Here is a 17890-nt window from a genome sequence, read left to right on the forward strand (position 1 = left end):
CCTCACCCGGTATTTGCAACAGCTGGAGAGACCACAAAAGTACCTCACCAAGAGGATCAAGGGTCTCCAACATATGTCTTATTCTGCCATACTAAAGAAACTTCAGCTCTATTCAGTAGCATACCGCCTGCTCAGAGGTGATCTCTGCCTGATGTACAAGGCCATGTCCAATCAGGATCTGATGGACATGCTCCACCTCAAAAAATCCAAATCCATCAGGACCACGAGAGCTAAAAACTTAAACCTCGGCACAAGTCTGAATAGGACATGCTGGAGGGATAGATTCATAACCCAGAGGCTTCCCATGCTTTGGAACAAGATCCCAGTTCGTATTAGGCAGAGCCCCTTCACTGACTCTCTTCAAGAGAAATCTTGATGAGTGGATGGGAGATCGTAAGTTTACCCCAGGGGGTAACATCTGTTTCACTGCTAGACAGGGGCACAGTAAACTAATTCTATTATATAAGGGGACCTTCATTGTGTCACTACTAGACAAAGGCACAGTATTCAAAATTTATTCTGTACATTTTCTTTACCATTTCATGGGGTGGCAAAAGCCACATCACTATGGCTAGGCTTACAAATGCCCCAGGGCAGATAGCCTAGTACTATACTATGAAACTATTTCCCATATGTAATGTACTCTTATGGGAGATGGCTAGAATAAACGTCCTTCTTACACTATATTCTGTCCTAAGCAAAGAGATTTGCAGACTCTGGTATCTGTGTCAGTCCCTAGAAACTATTTCTGCTTCTGCAGCATTCAGGTGTTATTGCTTTGCACATGAAGATACTCAGACCCTGGAAACATTGTACAACTAGGTTCAAAGCTATCTGGAACTCTTCTACAGATGGCACAGATGGCACCTGCATCAAATAAATGTCCAGGAAAGAACAAATGTGGATTTTTCATAGTCTTAGGTGGGCAAATACTGGAGCCATGTATTTGCAAAGATATTGAGCACAGTAGAAAAACCAAAGTGCAAGGAGGTGAAAAGTGCAGTTTTGTACCTACCATAAATGTAGATGTTCGAAGATCCACATTGCTGCAGTCATAACCTGTGGGTAGTCCGCTGTCCTCGGTCGGCCCGAATACCAAAGTGTTAGGCTGGCGTCGGTCATGGTCGCTCAGATCTGACGTCAGTACGCCGTGGTACTAAAGCGCATGACCGACGCCATATCCTCAGTCTTTCTTGCCCCAGATGTCAGAAGGCCTTAAAAAGAAAGGCTATAGCCAAAAATGGAAAACACCCAATCACCCATGTAGAAACAAAATTTACAACACAAACCAGACAACCACCCCAAACTACAGAGGGGAAGGAGGGAGGGTAAATTGGACTGCAGCAATGTGGATCTTCGAACATCTACATTTATGGTAGGTACAAAACTGTACTATGTTTTTCATCTCACATTGCTGCAGTCATAACCTGTGGGTAGAATCCCAAAGCAAAGGTAAAGGGAGGTTGGCAAAATCATAAAGCATTGGGAGCTGCTAACATGCCCTGTAAAACTGCAGTGGCAAACCCAGCCCTAGATTTGGAATAAAGAGGGAGATGGTAATGTTTAGAAAAGTGTGCACTGAACTCCAAGTAGCTGCCTCCAAAATATCTTTAGTAGCTACTCCCCTTAAAAAAGCAGTAGAAGTGGCAGTCGCCCTAGTGGAATGAGGTCTGATTCCAGCCGGAACCTCCTTACCATGATGAGAATAACAAAAAGCAATACAATGGCCAATCCACTTAGAAATAGTTTGTTTTGAAACAGGTTTCCCCTGAGAACCCAAAGCAAAAGAAATAAACAACTGTTGAGACTGCCTGAACCCTTTGGTTCTGCTCAAATAATAACGCAACTGCCTGTGAATATCCAAAGAGTGCAAAATTTTTTCCCCTTTATTTTGGGGATCAGCATAAAATGTAGGCAAATGAATAGATTGGTTTAATGCCACATTAGAAACAACCTTAGGCATAAATGTAGGGTTAGTACGCAGGGAGACCCTATCCTTATGAAATATCAAGAAGGGTTCAACTGCCATTAGTGCCTGTAATTCAGATACTCTTCTAGCAGATGTAATGGCCAACAAAAAAGCAGTCTTCCAAGACAAAAACTTCAACTCCGTAGTAGCTGCAGGTTCAAAAGGAGGTAAAGTGAGTTTTTCCATCACAAAATTGAGATCCCAGGAAGGAGTAGGAGCTCTACGTGGGGGTCTTATGTTTTTTGCCCCTCTAAGAAATTGCTTAAACAAAGGGTGAGAGAATAAAGGAGGGTCACAGTCATAGTGAGCAGAAATGGCTGCAGCATGAACTTTTATAGAGGAGAAAGACAAACCCTTGTCTAATAATTCTGTAAGATACTGAAGTGAAACACTCAAATTAGGCACAGAGACATCAAAGCTCTTTGTTTTGCTCCAAAGAAAAAAATCTCCTCCATTTATCAGCATAAACTTTCCTGGTACTAGGCCGTCTGGCCTCCAAAATGACATTCAAAACTTGTTGAGGAAGCTGCGACCCCCCCAGGGTCTAAAACAGAATATGCCAAGAGCTGTCAGATGCAGGGACTGTATCCTGACATTGCGGAAATGATTGCTCGCCTGGGACAAAAGGTGCGGAACTGATGGCAAAGGCCAAGGAGGCTCCCGTACTAAACTCCTCAGCAGAGGGTACCAGTGCTGACGTGGCCAATCTGGAGCTATTAGAATCATGCAAGGCTTGTCCTGTCTGACCTTCAAGAGCACCTTGGGAAGAAGAGGCAGAGGAGGAAAGGCATAGACGTGAAGGTTGTTCCAACTGAATGATAGAGCATCCACTTTCCAAGCTTTTGGGTGAAACAGCTTTGTGCAAAACTTTGGCAGTTGGAAGTTTAGAGGAGAAGCGAACAGATCTATGTCTGGAGTTCCCCAAGCCACCGTCAACTGCTGAAATACATGAGGATCCAATTTCCACTCGTGGGGATCCACCATCTGTCTGCTCAAAACATCTGCTAAGGAGTTTGTGCTCCCGGCAGAAACCTTGCCTGAAGAGTGAGGTGCAAACTGAGAGCAGTCTCCCACAAAATCATAGCTTGTCTGCAAAGAGGGTACGAATGGGTTCCCCCTTGCTTGTTGATGTACCACATGACTGTTGTGTTGTCTGTTTGAACCAACACCTGTCCTGGTTGAAGTAGATCCTTGAAGGCCATCAGGGCAAATTGGACTGCTAACATCTCCTTCATGTTGATATGCAAATGTTGTAGTCTGGGAGGCCACGTGTCTTGAACCCATTTCCCATTGAAGTGCGCTCCCCAAGCCATGTCTGAGGCATCTGTCATTAAGATCTGACTCGCCTCTGGTCGGGTCACAGAGAGTCCCTTGTTTAGGTGACATTCCTGAGCCCACCACAAAAATTCTCTTTGGATGCAAGGTATTATCTGAATGACAGTGTCCAAATCGTGGCAGTGTTGAGTCCATATGCTTTTGAGATACCATTGCAGCTTCCTCATATGCAGTTTGGCATTGGGAAGCACCAGAATACAAGATGCCATGAACCCCAAGGCCTGAAGGACTGTCCTTGCAGTCAGCCTGGACCGTAGAGATAATTGCTGGAAGTAAAGGGCAAGATTTCTTTGTTTGTCCGGGGTCAAAAACGCCATCTGAGAGGCTGTGTTCAGTCTCACACCCAGAAAGCACATGTCCTGAGAGGGTACTAGACTGGACTTTGTTTCGTTCACAGAATACCCTAGGCACCTTAACACTGTCATAACATACTGAAGATGGTGAAGTAACTTGACTTTGTCTTGAGCAAGAATCAGGCAATCGTCCAAATAAGGATAAATTTGTATTCCCCTTAGTCTTAAGAAGGCTATCACCGGAGCCAGGACTTTTGTGAACACCCTGGGCGCAGTAGATAAGCCAAAGGGCAATGCAGAGAACTGATAATGAAAAGTGCCAGTCCGAAAACGCAGGAACCTCCTGCAGCTGGGCCTGATAGGAATGTGAAGATAAGCCTCTTTGAGATCCAGAGTTACCATCCAGTGATCTTTGCCTAGCAGAGGCAGAAGCTGTTGCAAAGTTAACATCTTGAATTTGGGAATGTCCAGGTATGTGTTGAGAACAGACAAGTCCAGAATTGGCCTCCAAGTGTTTCCTTTCTTTGGTACCAAAAACAGGCGAGAATAAAATCCTAGGGCCACTTCTGACGGAGGGACCCCCTGGATAGCCCCCATTTTTAAAAGTAAAGAAATCTGTTTGTGAGCCTCCAACTTTTGCTGAGGAGGAACGTCTGGCATGCCTTTGAAAGGAGGCAAGGTGTGAAAATAAAACTTGTAGCCTCGGTCTATAATGTCCAACACCCATTTGTCCTGGGTGACTAAAAGCCAATTTTGCCTGAAAAGTGCCAACTTTCCTCCCAGAGGAGCCGCCAGACAGGAGGGATCTGGCAGCTGGAGATACAGGTCATTGGGTCTGTTTACGAAAAGGCTGACCCCTGCCCTCACCTGAAGATTGTGCAGGGGAAACTCCACGTCCTAGGCCTGAAAGAACCCTGAGCATGAGCTCTGCCCCTACCATGTCTAGATCTGCCCCTAGACTGTAAATCAGAAGAAGGATAAGCCCATCCCTTAGTAGGCCAATTTCTGCTAAACTTAGGGGGCTGCACCTGTAAAAAATCCTTAACTGTCTGCATAGACTTAGCTTTGTCTTCCATTTTCTTCAAAACTGACTCTACAGGAGAACCAAACAGAACTTCAGACTGAAGGGGAGCATCCAAAATTCGAGCTTTAACATGCTCTGACAAGTTCTGATCCTTAAGCCAGCCGTGCCTACGAATAACTGATCCAGTGGCAGCCACCCTAGAAGAAGCCTGAAGAGCATCAAAACCACACTGCAAAGAATGCTTACCCACCTGATCAGAGGCATGAACTAAATCCTGCAATTCCTTACACTCAATGCCCTCTGCCAAAGCATCTACCTTAGATTTTAACTGACTTAGGAGAAAATTCTGGTACTTTAGCATATGAAACTGGCAATTCAAAGCCCTCATTGCTAGAGTGGAAGAGGTATACACTTTTTTACCCCACCTATCCAAAGCTCTAGAATCTTTATCCATATGAACTGGATTCTTTACAACAGAGGCCCTGACACCCTTAGGTCCCTGGCTAATAGTTTCCGGGTCAGCTCTTGGGCTCTTATACAAATATTTATGAGCCTCTGGCACTCTGTAATACCTGTCTGGTTTGACCGGGGCAGGAGGCAAAGAATCAGGATTAAGGGAAGCTTCAGAGAAAACATCCTGAACAACATCCAAAACAGGGGGTATAGCCAAGGGCCTATGCTGTGGTAAAAACAAAAATTCCCTAAGCCTCTTTCTAGAATCTGAGAAATCCTGACCTTCCCACTTAAAATGCTCCCTCATGGAATGCAGGGATTCAGAAAAAGAAAAAATCCTCTGGAGGGGAAGCAGAAGGACTAGAATCCTCTGCATCTAAATCAGAATAAGGAGGAAAATCTTGAATGTCTTCAGCCGAAGACTCCGAGTAATCTGAGGAATGCTCCAATCCTTCCACCTCTGGCTCTACCCTAGGCCTCTTATCTGGAGGGGGCAAAGAACCCCTGATTAAGGTAATCAAATCTTCTGCCATTTTCAGCATATGCTTTTTAGGTACAGAACCTGCAGAACTAGGGCTGACGCCAGAGGAAGACAAACCAGGCCTGACCTTGGAAGGTACCTTAGAGACAGAAGTAGGAGGCCTAACCACCTTATGCAAAGAAGGGACTACAGAGACCCGAGAGGCCCCCTCAGCCTGACCAGACTCCTGAGAGGCCACCTCCTGCAAAATTAAAGGCTCCCCCTGAGACTCAGCTGAAACCTCGGCTGGATCTACAGATTCCACAGTAGTTTCTAAAGAACCGGCGTCCGTAACGGACGACTCATCCTGCTTGGACTTTAACTATTTTTCCTTACGCTTCTTAGCGGTAGCGGGCGTCGGAGGATCAGACGGCATATTGTAATTACACCGCCATCAAGACAAGCCTAGCACAATCTAACCTGCATTTAATGGTGCGCTTATTAAATCTAGCACAAAAGCGACACCCGACTACGTCGTGCTCAGGCCCCAAGCAAGGAATACAAAGAGAGTGGGAATCCCTATGGGGTATCTGTTTCCCACAAGTAATACAATTATTCACTTTTTCTGACATCCGGATTTAACTGAGGCAAGAAAAGACAAAAATATTCCCCAACGGGGTACTTAGCCCAACTTGGTCTTTGGTCTGAAACTCAGAATATGAAAATGTCAGGACGCCGAACGGCACTTGCAAACGCTGCTTCTGCTTCGGACCATGCGGCAAGAAAGACTGAGGATATGGCGTCGGTCATGCGCTTTAGTACCACGGCGTACTGACGTCAGATCTGAGCGACCATGACCGACGCCAGCCTAACACTTTGGTATTCGGGCCGACCGAGGACAGCGGACTACCCACAGGTTATGACTGCAGCAATGTGAGATGAAGAACATCAGCATGACCTTTTCTGAAACTGAAGAACAGCCCGTGAGCAAAGTGACGAGAGAATATGTAAGTCACCATCCCGCATATCCAATGTGCTTATGAAGGCATCCTTAATTCACAATGAGAGTACAGCTTTCAGAGTTAGCAACCAAAACGTCTAAAACACCTACGTATTTGTTCAGTCTAGATAGGTTGAAGATGGCATCCACTTTCCCTTTTTGGATCCAGAAACACTCTTGAGCCATACTCCTTTCCTCTCAGTAGATGGGTGTTAGTCTTGGACTGCTTTGCAGCTGGGTGAGGAGTGGAATTACAGACATCACTCTGTATTCACTGGGACAGGCTGTTTATGAGGACAGAGGACCTGTCCCTTGGTCTCCGGCCCTATTGACTAGTAGGGCCCTTCTCTAAGGGACTGCCACTGCTTCTTACAATGCTTGCATTTTCTGTACTGTTCATGTTTGCTCAAAGCCCAAGCTCTGGATGGGACATTCCTAACGCACCATGCACTGGGGATAAAAAAAAAAAAAAAAAGTGCTTGACAGACTGCATTGTTATCCCATTGTCTTCAGACTTTCAGCCAAACAAATTATTGTACTTTGGGAGGGAGCACTATGTAAATGGTCTTTCAAGTACTCTGAAAATGGCTGGATACGCAACCAGTCACACCTTCTGAGTAGAGATCCCATAATCAGAGCCCTGGAGCAAACTATTTTTGTTTTTATAGTCTGAAACAGTCTGATTTTTAATCCGTAACTGATTTAACCAACACTATTTTATGTCTGAAGATACCTTCCTGGTACTGCACCATACTCATTTGGGTAGCTGACTCATCTATCTAACTCATCTTCAGAATTAAGGTATGTGCACATTTTCTTGTCAAATCTGCGCACAGTTACACTTCCCTTTTGCAAAGTACTGTATTAAGGCCTAGCACTATTTGGACACCCTAGCAGCTCACTAAGAAATTACAACTGGGTTGCTACAACATTTTCAAACAAGCACATATGTTACTCCTAAACCCAGGAGGATTTGCTCTCTGAGAAATGGGCTGTGAATCTGGGTCCAGCAATGCATTACTAAAAAGAACACTGTTCAGAGTCTCAATGACTAAGGGAATGGCTAAGGGATGCATCTCAATGCCCCAAAACAATGTACCTTTTAGAAGGGGATAAGTTCCTAACCCCTCATTTAAACCATGCCCTCAAACACTAGAACGCCTCCAAAAGTGGCACTCCCCCAAGTCAGATAATTGAGGACAGGCTGTTTTTGTCATCCATGTCCTAACCAATGGGGAAAGTAACCTGGTGAATTTAAGTCAGGCCCTCCTCACCCTAGGCAGGATCAGAGGGACCAGAGTGCAAGGGATGCCTCTTCCTTCTCATATCCTATGGCATCAAAGGTAGAAAGGCTTAGAAATAAAGGGCATGTGTAGAACACTGGTAAACTATAAAGTATTCTTCTGTGAATTCTTTCTAGTGGGGGGGGGGACTGTACATCAGTCAGGAACCATTGTATTTTGAGTCTGTTTGAACACAGAATGTTCAAAGCCTGACCATTCACTGCCCTTTCCAAACAGTAAAATATTCCTCAGAAGTCCTAAGGATTGAACTAATGGTTGACTGACAATGACTGAGGTATTAAACGTGGCGTACAGTTAGTAATGTATAATGTTTGCAGCTGAGATTGCGCCACTATGGTTTATTTTCATTTATACAAATGTAAGACTGTATGTTATACATGATAATTTATTGAAGATATTGCTGGTTTAAAAGTCCTATGGAGTGACTCCCAACTACTGGATATATCAAATGGCTGAATAACTATATTCAGCAATCTGGCCTTGATCAGAGATAAAAGTTAAAGTTCAAGAAGTCACTACAGTGTAGCCTTCAACATTTTGCTGAATGCCCTCTATGGATACCTGGAAACTGATGCCTGGCTAAAACTCAGTGTTTTTCTAATAAGAGATTTAAGAGTCTTATTCTGGAGCTGGCATAACTACAAAATGTTGTCACTACTGGAGACTTTTCAGCAACTACAGCTGTAATATGCATCTACATGCAAAAAATAAAACTAAAGGGATGTGAGCAACAGACATGGGACAGGGCAGCAAACTGCCTGATCTGGGAATGGGCAAACCACATTCCCCAAGGCTGCTGGGAAAGGATCTCCGGCTAGGCTGCCAAGCCCTAGCCTAGGTCATGTGACTAGATTTGGTGTAGAGTTAATTTAAAACTACTTTTCCATATTCTTATTCTTTCTGTGGCACTTAGGAAATACCATGTGTTTCTTTGTCTTTTCAAGGGTAGAAGATAAGAAGGGACTGTTCTCCTACTAAAGTAGGAGTGAATATCCTGTGGGCATAGACCATGAATTCAATAACGGTTTTTACTTATCTCTGTAAAACTTTGAGAACTTTTGCTAAGATTTCAAGTTTCAGCATCATAACCACAATCTCTCCTACACAAAAGCTGCACTGTAAGTGATGGTCTTTTACAGGGAATCTGTCTTCATCAAGAACACTTGCTGATGGTCTTTTCTGAGATCACCACCATACACTAAAAAATGCCCAGAACAGTAAATACAATTACAAAGAAAAACAGTTGGCTCGCTATACAGTCAATACTGCAAGAAGTCAAAAGTGCATTTATTAAATCACTCATATTAAGCAAGGAAGTGACTGTGGGAATAATGGAGATAAATGCAACCATTTACTTCAATGGTACAAAGGAACTTGCATCAGTAAAGAAAAAAAAACTGTCTGAATGGTAAAGTGATTCAAGTAACTACCACTTGAGTGATAAACAGGAAATGAAGAAGGCAAGAGCTACACTCTCCACTACTGTGGGCTTCCTGCAGACAGCCATAGGAAAAACAAAAATCATGTCCACCAAGTAGGGTGTTCTAATATGCTCAGAATAACTAAAATCCTTATGTTATGAAGGCACTACTGCAAGTATCGTTATTACAATCGATATTTACAGCTCCTCCCTTATTTACCCCAATTGTTTCTCTAAATCTTGCAGACTGTAGACTCCAGTGCCATAGGTTTTTTTAAATACCTTTATTGAATTATCACTTGTGACATAGGCCAGTGCCACACTGTTGGTAGACCAAAGGAGTTTTCTCCACTGACTACAATTATCCTCTGTTGTCCATGGAAAGAGGATTGACATAAATAGTAGGTCGACCTTTTCAAACACTCTCAAATACACTGGTTGCTATCTGCATTTTCAGATGTTCACAAGAACCCTGAATTCCAACAGTTCACCAAAAAGCTTTGAAACATTAAGATCCACAAAGCCACAATCATGACCATAGGGGCCCCCAAATCATACAAAATTTTCTTGAACTGTCTACAGCATCAAAACCACTCTATAGGCAGCTTTTTCTGTAAAGCTCTAGGACTTGTTCTCAAACTTTGAGGTTTGAACTGTCCCATGTCAGATACAATTTAAACCAAATGCAATGATTTATAAAATCAGCTGAAGAGAATTTTTAGTTACCCGACTTTAAGAACTCTGTTGGCCTCCTCCAAGAAATCCCGCAAGTTTGTTCCCATTAAGGAGAGACAGAAGACAGCCACATCTACAGACTCATCTGGTAGTGGTACCTAAAAAGGCAAAGTAACCCGAAAGATTAAAAACATTCAGTAGTAGCAAACAAAATTCATATACTAAAACAAAATGCCTCAATTCCATTGACATATGCATTTAATCCAGTTTTATGTATGCATTTAATCCAGTTTTAATCAATCTATTTATACCCTGCCATTCAATACAAAAATAAAATGAAGGTTAGGCCCTTACCATAACAATAAAGCCTTATTGTCTTTTTCCATTCATCTTGCTAGGGGGTTGGGTCATCTGCTCTCCTGGTGGATCCAAGCCAGCAAACTTCTCATGCAGAAGTTTCTCCTGCACTCTACCTTCTCCCATATCCCACAATACTATGCCATCCTACTTGTCTCTCAGATCCAATTTGCCCTATATGGATTACCAAGGTACTGGACAACACATGGAGTGGAGGAAGGTTTCAGTATTAGGTATACAGGTACCTCTAAATCCATCACTTCAGATGGTGGAAACAGACTGAAGACAGCTTTATAGTGCAATGAAACCGATAAGCACAAAGTGCACAATGGAGAACTCTCACTGGGAACCTAATGTAAAGAACTAGCATTAAATTACCCACTGGGGTGCCTAGTGTGAGAAGGATTATGGAAGCCAAAGGACAGTCAGAGTTGAGTATTTCTTGGTGCTGAAGACGACCAGCCTTGAATCAGAGGCTTTGTTGTTTGAGTAGTTGTATCTAGATAAACTATAAAGGTTTAGGACTGAGCAAGCCCCAGATTTGACTTCTCAAAGTTTATGGAGATACCCACAGACTGACAAGTGGAATAAACGGTCTCTTACCAGGATCAAAGATTCCTTTGCAATTACAGTTAGAAGTCAGTCATCTACATACAGGGACACATGAAACCCTTGCATCCTTAAGTGAGTTACTACTCCCAACATGCATCTGGATAAAATACCCGGGGGTGGGTTCCGAGGTGATACTGAAGAGTAATGTCCAGAACTGATGGTAACCGTCTCTCAGGAAAAAGGGGAGGAACCTTCTGGACTGCTTCACAATCTTGATGTGGAGTAAGGATCATGGAAGTCTACTGAGCACACTCAGTCCCCCTCTGCCTAGGAGTGGGAGTATGGACTGCACAGAGACTATCAAGAATTTTTTTTTTTACATGTAGGGTTAAGGCCACTGAGATCTAAAATGAGTCTGAGGTCCCCACTCTTCTTTGACAATAAAATGAATCTTGAGTAGACTCTGGATTCTAAGAAGAGCAAAAACTTACTCCACTGTGAAAGGGTTCCAAGAATAACAAAAGCAGCAAATTCTTGTAAGGTCCCAGCCATGACAACAGGAAAGTAATAAAACAGCAATCTTTTATTAAATGGCGAGTGCTTTCATGGCCGACTGAGCACTTCTTCAGACCAATAAAACCAAATACAACTAATGACTATTATATACAAAAAAGGAAGTGACATCACTTAATTAACTAATGCACAAATAAATAGCTACTATTTAAGTAATTCACAAGCTTTTAAAATAGGTTTTAAGGGGACAGGACCATTTAACCCTGGATGCTTATCAGCCTGAAACATTATAATCCAATTTATTTCATGTTGTTCTGTAACATTAACATCCCCAAGATGCTTTCCAAAACTTAAACATTCTAGAGCCCTAAATTTATGCATGTGTGTATCATCTCTATCAATTATATGTTGTGTGTTGCTAGGGCATTTCTAGTGTCTCTAATTCCCGATTGCCAGAGGTGCTCTCTTATCCTCTCCTTCAACATCCTTTTAGTTTTTCATACGTAGAAACAAGGGCATGCTTGACTGCATGCTAAGTAGACCACGTTAGGAGTCAAAGTGGAGCAGGTCTTAAGTTCAAACTCTTGGCCAGTTATTGGATGTCTAAAGATTATATTCTTATCTATGTACTTGCAAAAATTACAATTCCCGCATGGTACTGTTCTTGTAAACTTGGACCTATTAACCTTCTCCCCATCTTTATAGCACAGTAGTCCCCCGCTTTTTTTTTTTTTTTTTTAAAAGACTTTTTAATCTTAAAAACAAAGTGCGGATGATCCCCTACAACATCTCCAATCTGTGTTCGATAGAAAAATGGGTCAGTTTTTCTTGATTATATCACAGAAAACATTTGTATCATTGGTATAGTGCATCAAAAAGTTTACCCTTTTTCAGCTCTCACTGACACTCAGCTGATTCACCTCATCATCCAGCACACCCCTAGAAAAATACGGTCAAGCTGGACCATGCCTAGACGCTTTTATGGTCCTAGCCATGTTACAAATCTCCGAGTCTCTATAACCTCGATCCTTAAATTCAGATATAAGCTTGCTCAGGTTAGACTCAAATGTATACTCCTTACTGTTGAGTCTCGAGATTCTCCTGCCTTGCCCTTTTAACACATTCTTAAAAACCTTAGCTGGATGCATGCTCTCTCCTCAGAGTAGTATTTATGCAGCATGGCTTCCTATAAAGCTTAGTGGCAATGGTGTTGTCTTCCATTCTATATACCTTGACATATAGAAAATCTATAACAGATCTTGAACATTTGAACGGGAATTTTAAAAAAGAGAGGGTACCATGTAGATACTTAATGAATTCTGGGATATCACCTTCACTACCTTCCAACAAAATAAAAATCTCTTAAAAAACTTTATGTGCTCAGTGAACTGGTTTCCATGCAGAATATATGTATTATCCCAGTGGGAGATAACTAAATTGGCATAGCTGTTTGCGCAGGGGGTGCCCATGGCTACCCCCTGCTTCTGCCGATAATAAGCATCATTGAACAAAAACACATTATTTGCTATTATCACGCTGATAAGACAGCAAATCAGTGCTATCTTTGTATCACTGAAGTTACTATGTTCCCTCAAATAAATCTGCAAAAAAATTAAGGCCTTCATCATTCGGTATAGAAGTAAAAAGTGATTGTACATCCAGGGTCAAAACATACACATCTCCTATATTATTAAGTTCATTAACATATATAAATCACTTAAAAACTGCTACGTATCTTTTAAAATAGTGGTAGAAACACCTACTAATTTCCTTAGCTCCTTTTCAACAAATGCTTCAGTCACCCACCCCCTCCCGGACACAATGGGTCGCATGGGGGGGGGGGGGGGTTATATAAACTTTTATTTATTTTGGGTAAACAATTTAAGGTGGGTACAACAGGCAAGTTTACTCTAAAATAAATCCAAAGTTAAACAGGCTGCTAAACTATTCCTCAATGCTTGATGTACTTCATTAATAAAAGCATGCACTCTCTGAACATCTACTGCTTCATAAACATTGACATCATTAAGCAATTCATGCATCAATTCAATGTAAAAACCTCTATCTAATATAACCAAAGAGCAGCCTTTATCGGCAGGGCATAGCGTTATTGTATCATCTAACTGTAATTCAGAAAGGGCTCTTCTTTCAGTGCAACTCAGGTTATAAAACTTGTTATATGAAGATTCATTCAAAAAAGCCAGCCTGACATCATTTTCACACATTCGGCAAAAAGTCTCTAATGTCGCATCAATGACAGGTACATAACTGCTAGTTTTTTTTATATAATTTATCTTCAATCTGATCTTTAAACATAGTGCGTAACATAAAATTCCTAGCAAACAATTTAATGTCCATGATAAAGTCTGTTAAAAGCATACCTGTAGAAGGAATAAAAGTTAACCCTTTTGATAACAAGGAAAACTGAGCTTCTGTTAAAACTTTCGAAGACAAATTGAAAATCAGCTGGTCGTTCGGTCTTGCCACATCTTCTTTATCGTGTTGTCTATTTTCAAACCTGAAAATTGTAGCTACGCTTCCAACTCCAACTGTGTGCATGGTGTCGAGGTGGAGAGTCTGTTTTTCTGATAGGAAGTTGGTAGTGGGGAAAAAAACTCTTCTGTTGCTTCTGCGTTGCCTTATTACTCCTCACAACTGGATTCTGTTGCTCATGCAACATGGGAGATGTAGTATGATGAACATCTGCAACTACAGTCACTTCCAATGCTCTAGAGCTACCAATGGAATTCGTAGCTGGTGTACTGACATCTAGGTCAACCAATTGATGCAACCGTGTGGGAGCAGTAACTCCAAAGCAAACTTTGAATTAACTTCGTTAACTGCAAAATGATTCTGTGTCTTCGGCAATGGAAAAAAACACTGCCGTTCCTGAAGTCATGAATGCCCCCTATCAAGCTTTTTTATTGGGCAGTTAATCGCCTCTGATAAGGCAAAACACTATCTGCAACTTTTTCCATGGCTTTACTATAAATATCCATTGGGCCCAAATCATGCAGTCGTTTTTGTCTCATGTTTATATCTTGAACTAGAGACTGTTCCATAGGTCTAGAATGTTTAAGTTTTGGAAAGGGTCTTGGAGATGTTAAAAATATTAAAGAACATGAAATAAATTGGATTATAAGGTTTCAGGCTGATGAGCATCCAGGGTTAAATGGTCATGTCCCTTTAAAACCTATTTTAAAAGCTAGTAAATTATTTAAATAGTATATATTTATTTGTGCACAAGTCAATTAAGTGATGTCACTTCCTTTTTTGTATATAATAGTTGTTAGTTATATTTGGTTTTAGTGGTCTGAAAAAGTGCTCATCAGTAAGAGTGAAAGGGAAGGTCTACAAGAGGGTAGTGAGATCAGCTTTGTTATATGGGTTGGAGACCGTGGCATTTAGAAAAAGGCAGGAGTCAGAGCTGGATGTGGCAAAGTTAAAGATGTTAAGATTTGCACTGGGTGTGACGAGGGTAGACAGGATTAGGAATAAGTATATTACAGGGTCAGCCCAGTTTGGACGGTTTGGAGACAAAGCCAGAGAGGCAAGATTGCATTGGTTTGGACTGTGCTGAGGAGGTACGATGGGTATATTGGGAAAAGGATGCTAAGGATGAAGCTGCCAGGTAACATGAAAAGAGGAAGGCCTAAGATAAGGTTTATGGATGTGGTGAGAGAGGACATGCAGGTGGCTGGTGTGACAGAGCAAGATGTCGAGGACAGGAAGAAATGGAAACAGACGATCTGCTGTGGCGACCCCTAATGGGAACGGCCGAAAGAAAAAGAAGGTCTGAAGAAATGCTCAGTCGGGCAAGAAAGCACTCAACATTTAATAAAAGAATGCAATTTTATTACTTTCCTGTTGCCATGGCAGACTTGGATTCTCTCTGGTCTGGTGCAACCTCTTGCATAGCTTTTTCTGTAGAAGCTGTGACATTTCTCATGCTGCAGACCTTTTTTGATGAGGTGGAACACCTGGAAGTGTTTTTGAACTTTGGGAATGGAAATAAAAGGTATAATATAGCCCCTGGATAATATTTTCTTAATTCATGTGTTCGCCGTGATAGTCTACCAATTTTCCGGGAGAAGTGAGAATCATCCCAAAAATGCCTTCAGAGTGTAGCAATTGGACAAAAACCAACATTGTACCTTACATACTTGACTTTAAAATCTGTGGAGCCAAGCATGTCTAGGAGCCGAATGCTTGACACTAATGTCCCAGGGCTTTCCTGTGCACTGACTAGCTCAGGTCTGTTTGCAGCTTCAGGTTCTTCAGTGCTTCGTACTTTGATTTTGATCTTTGTCTTTGACCCGAACAGCCCTTCAGCACAAGGTTCGCAGCCATCTGCCTCCTCATCTTTACACTCAGAGATGCCTTGAATGTTGCCTTCTTCCATGCTGTCATGGTTTGGTTTGGCATTTGAGGAGCTTGCAAGGGATTTTGGTCCACCATCCTATGGGAGAAGGGATGACCCAACTCCCAATAGTGTACAAGAAGTGTTAGAGTATGAAGAGATGCCTAGATATACTGATGAAATCTCTCACTCTAGGCAAAGACCTTGATGAAGGGGTAGGTTTCCTTCTCCCCCTGTAGACTCTGTCTTTGGACAAGAAAAAGAAGTGATAAAATGGTATGGAAAATTATTTCTGTAAGTATTCACTGAAGCCTTTAGAGCTGTCCCATCTATTTCATGGGTGGTGTCTCCCACTGACTGTCATATCAACGTGGTGAAGGAGAGGGCATGGTGAAATCCTTGTGTTGTAGACCCACTACCCCAAAAACGAGACAAGATACTGGGACCTCTCAAAGATAGTCTCCATTGGAGTAAAGGACCTCTGAAAGATTTAATTGTTGTTGCAGCATCTACAAAGAGAGCTCTATGGTCCATCCTTCTAATAGAGAATCTAGAATGACAGACCAATTTGGGGAGCTTTTTACCTGAGGGCACTGAACTGTGCATCTCATATGTGAGAGTGTGAGAATCCAAAGGGATCTGACTGAGCAGGCTCTGGATTCCTTTTGGAGTCACCCCACTCCAGACACACACAAGTAAATGGAGTCTCAGTCTTCAACCATGTTATCCATCACCATCTTGACCATGAGAGTTCTGTCCACTGTAGCTGACTGGGCTGGGAGAGAAGTCGTGAAGCATAGCATTTTGCTGTCATACCTGGCTGAGATTGTGAGATTTTGCAGACAACTTTAAGGCAGTGAAAGAGAAGGTCTACAAGAGGGTAGTGAGGCCAGCTATGTTATATGGGTTGGAGACAGTGGCATTGACAAAAAGGCAGGAGTCAGAGCTGGATGTGGCACAGGTAAAGATGTTAAGATTTGCACTCTGTGTGACTAAGATGGACAGGACAGTTTGGGCATTGGACATAAAATTCCTAGCAAACAATTTAATGTCCATGATAAAGTCTGTTAAAAGCATACCTGTAGAAGGAATAAAAGTTAACCCTTTTGATAACAAGGGAAAAATGAGCTTCTGTTAAAACTTTTAAGACAAATTGAAAATCAGCTGGTCGTTTGGTCTTGCCACATCTTCTTTATCGTGTTGTCTATTTTCAAACCTGAAAATTGTAGCTAGCTTCCAACTCCAACTGTGTGCATGGGTGAGGTGGAGAGTCTGTTTTCTGATAGGAAGTTGGTAGTGGGGAAAAAACTCTTCTGTTGCTTCTGCGTTGCCTTATTACTCCTCACAACTGGATTCTGTTGCTCATGCAACATGGGAGATGTAGTATGATGAACATCTGCAACTACAGTCACTTCCCAAAGCTCTAGAGCTACCAATGGAATTGTGGGTGGTGTACTGACATCTAGGTCAACCAATTGATGCAACCGTGTGGGAGCAGTAACTCCAAAGCAAACTTTGAATTAACTTCGTTAACTGCAAAATGATTCTGTGTCTTCGGCAATGGAAAAAAACACTGCCGTTCCTGAAGTCATGAATGCCCCCTATCAAGCTTTTTTATTGGGCAGTTAATCGCCTCTGATAAGGCAAAACACTATCTGCAACTTTTTCCATGGCTTTACTATAAATATCCATTGGGCCCAAATCATGCAGTCGTTTTTGTCTCATGTTTATATCTTGAACTAGAGACTGTTCCATAGGTCTAGAATGTTTAAGTTTTGGAAAGGGTCTTGGAGATGTTAAAAATATTAAAGAACATGAAATAAATTGGATTATAAGGTTTCAGGCTGATGAGCATCCAGGGTTAAATGGTCATGTCCCTTTAAAACCTATTTTAAAAGCTAGTAAATTATTTAAATAGTATATATTTATTTGTGCACAAGTCAATTAAGTGATGTCACTTCCTTTTTTGTATATAATAGTTGTTAGTTATATTTGGTTTTAGTGGTCTGAAAAAGTGCTCATCAGTAAGAGTGAAAGGGAAGGTCTACAAGAGGGTAGTGAGATCAGCTTTGTTATATGGGTTGGAGACCGTGGCATTTAGAAAAAGGCAGGAGTCAGAGCTGGATGTGGCAAAGTTAAAGATGTTAAGATTTGCACTGGGTGTGACGAGGGTAG

At 41.9% G+C, this 17890-nt stretch overlaps 1 protein-coding gene across 4 annotated transcripts in view; it reads right to left on the reverse strand.

The window, feature by feature from the left end:
• Positions 1-17890, reverse strand: part of RRP8 (ribosomal RNA processing 8) — a 537272-nt gene that overhangs the window by 194604 nt on the left and 324778 nt on the right. For all 4 annotated transcript variants that reach the window (XM_044072929.1, XM_044072930.1, XM_044072928.1 and 1 more), the window contains exon 6: positions 9985-10091. In XM_044072929.1, the coding sequence (XP_043928864.1) occupies positions 9985-10091 (107 nt within the window). The remainder of the gene's footprint in view (positions 1-9984; positions 10092-17890) is intronic.

This window comes from Protopterus annectens, chromosome 5.part1 (assembly GCF_019279795.1).
Source record: "Protopterus annectens isolate FY-2018-M chromosome 5.part1, PAN1.0, whole genome shotgun sequence".
Lineage (NCBI taxonomy): Eukaryota > Metazoa > Chordata > Ceratodontiformes > Protopteridae > Protopterus > Protopterus annectens.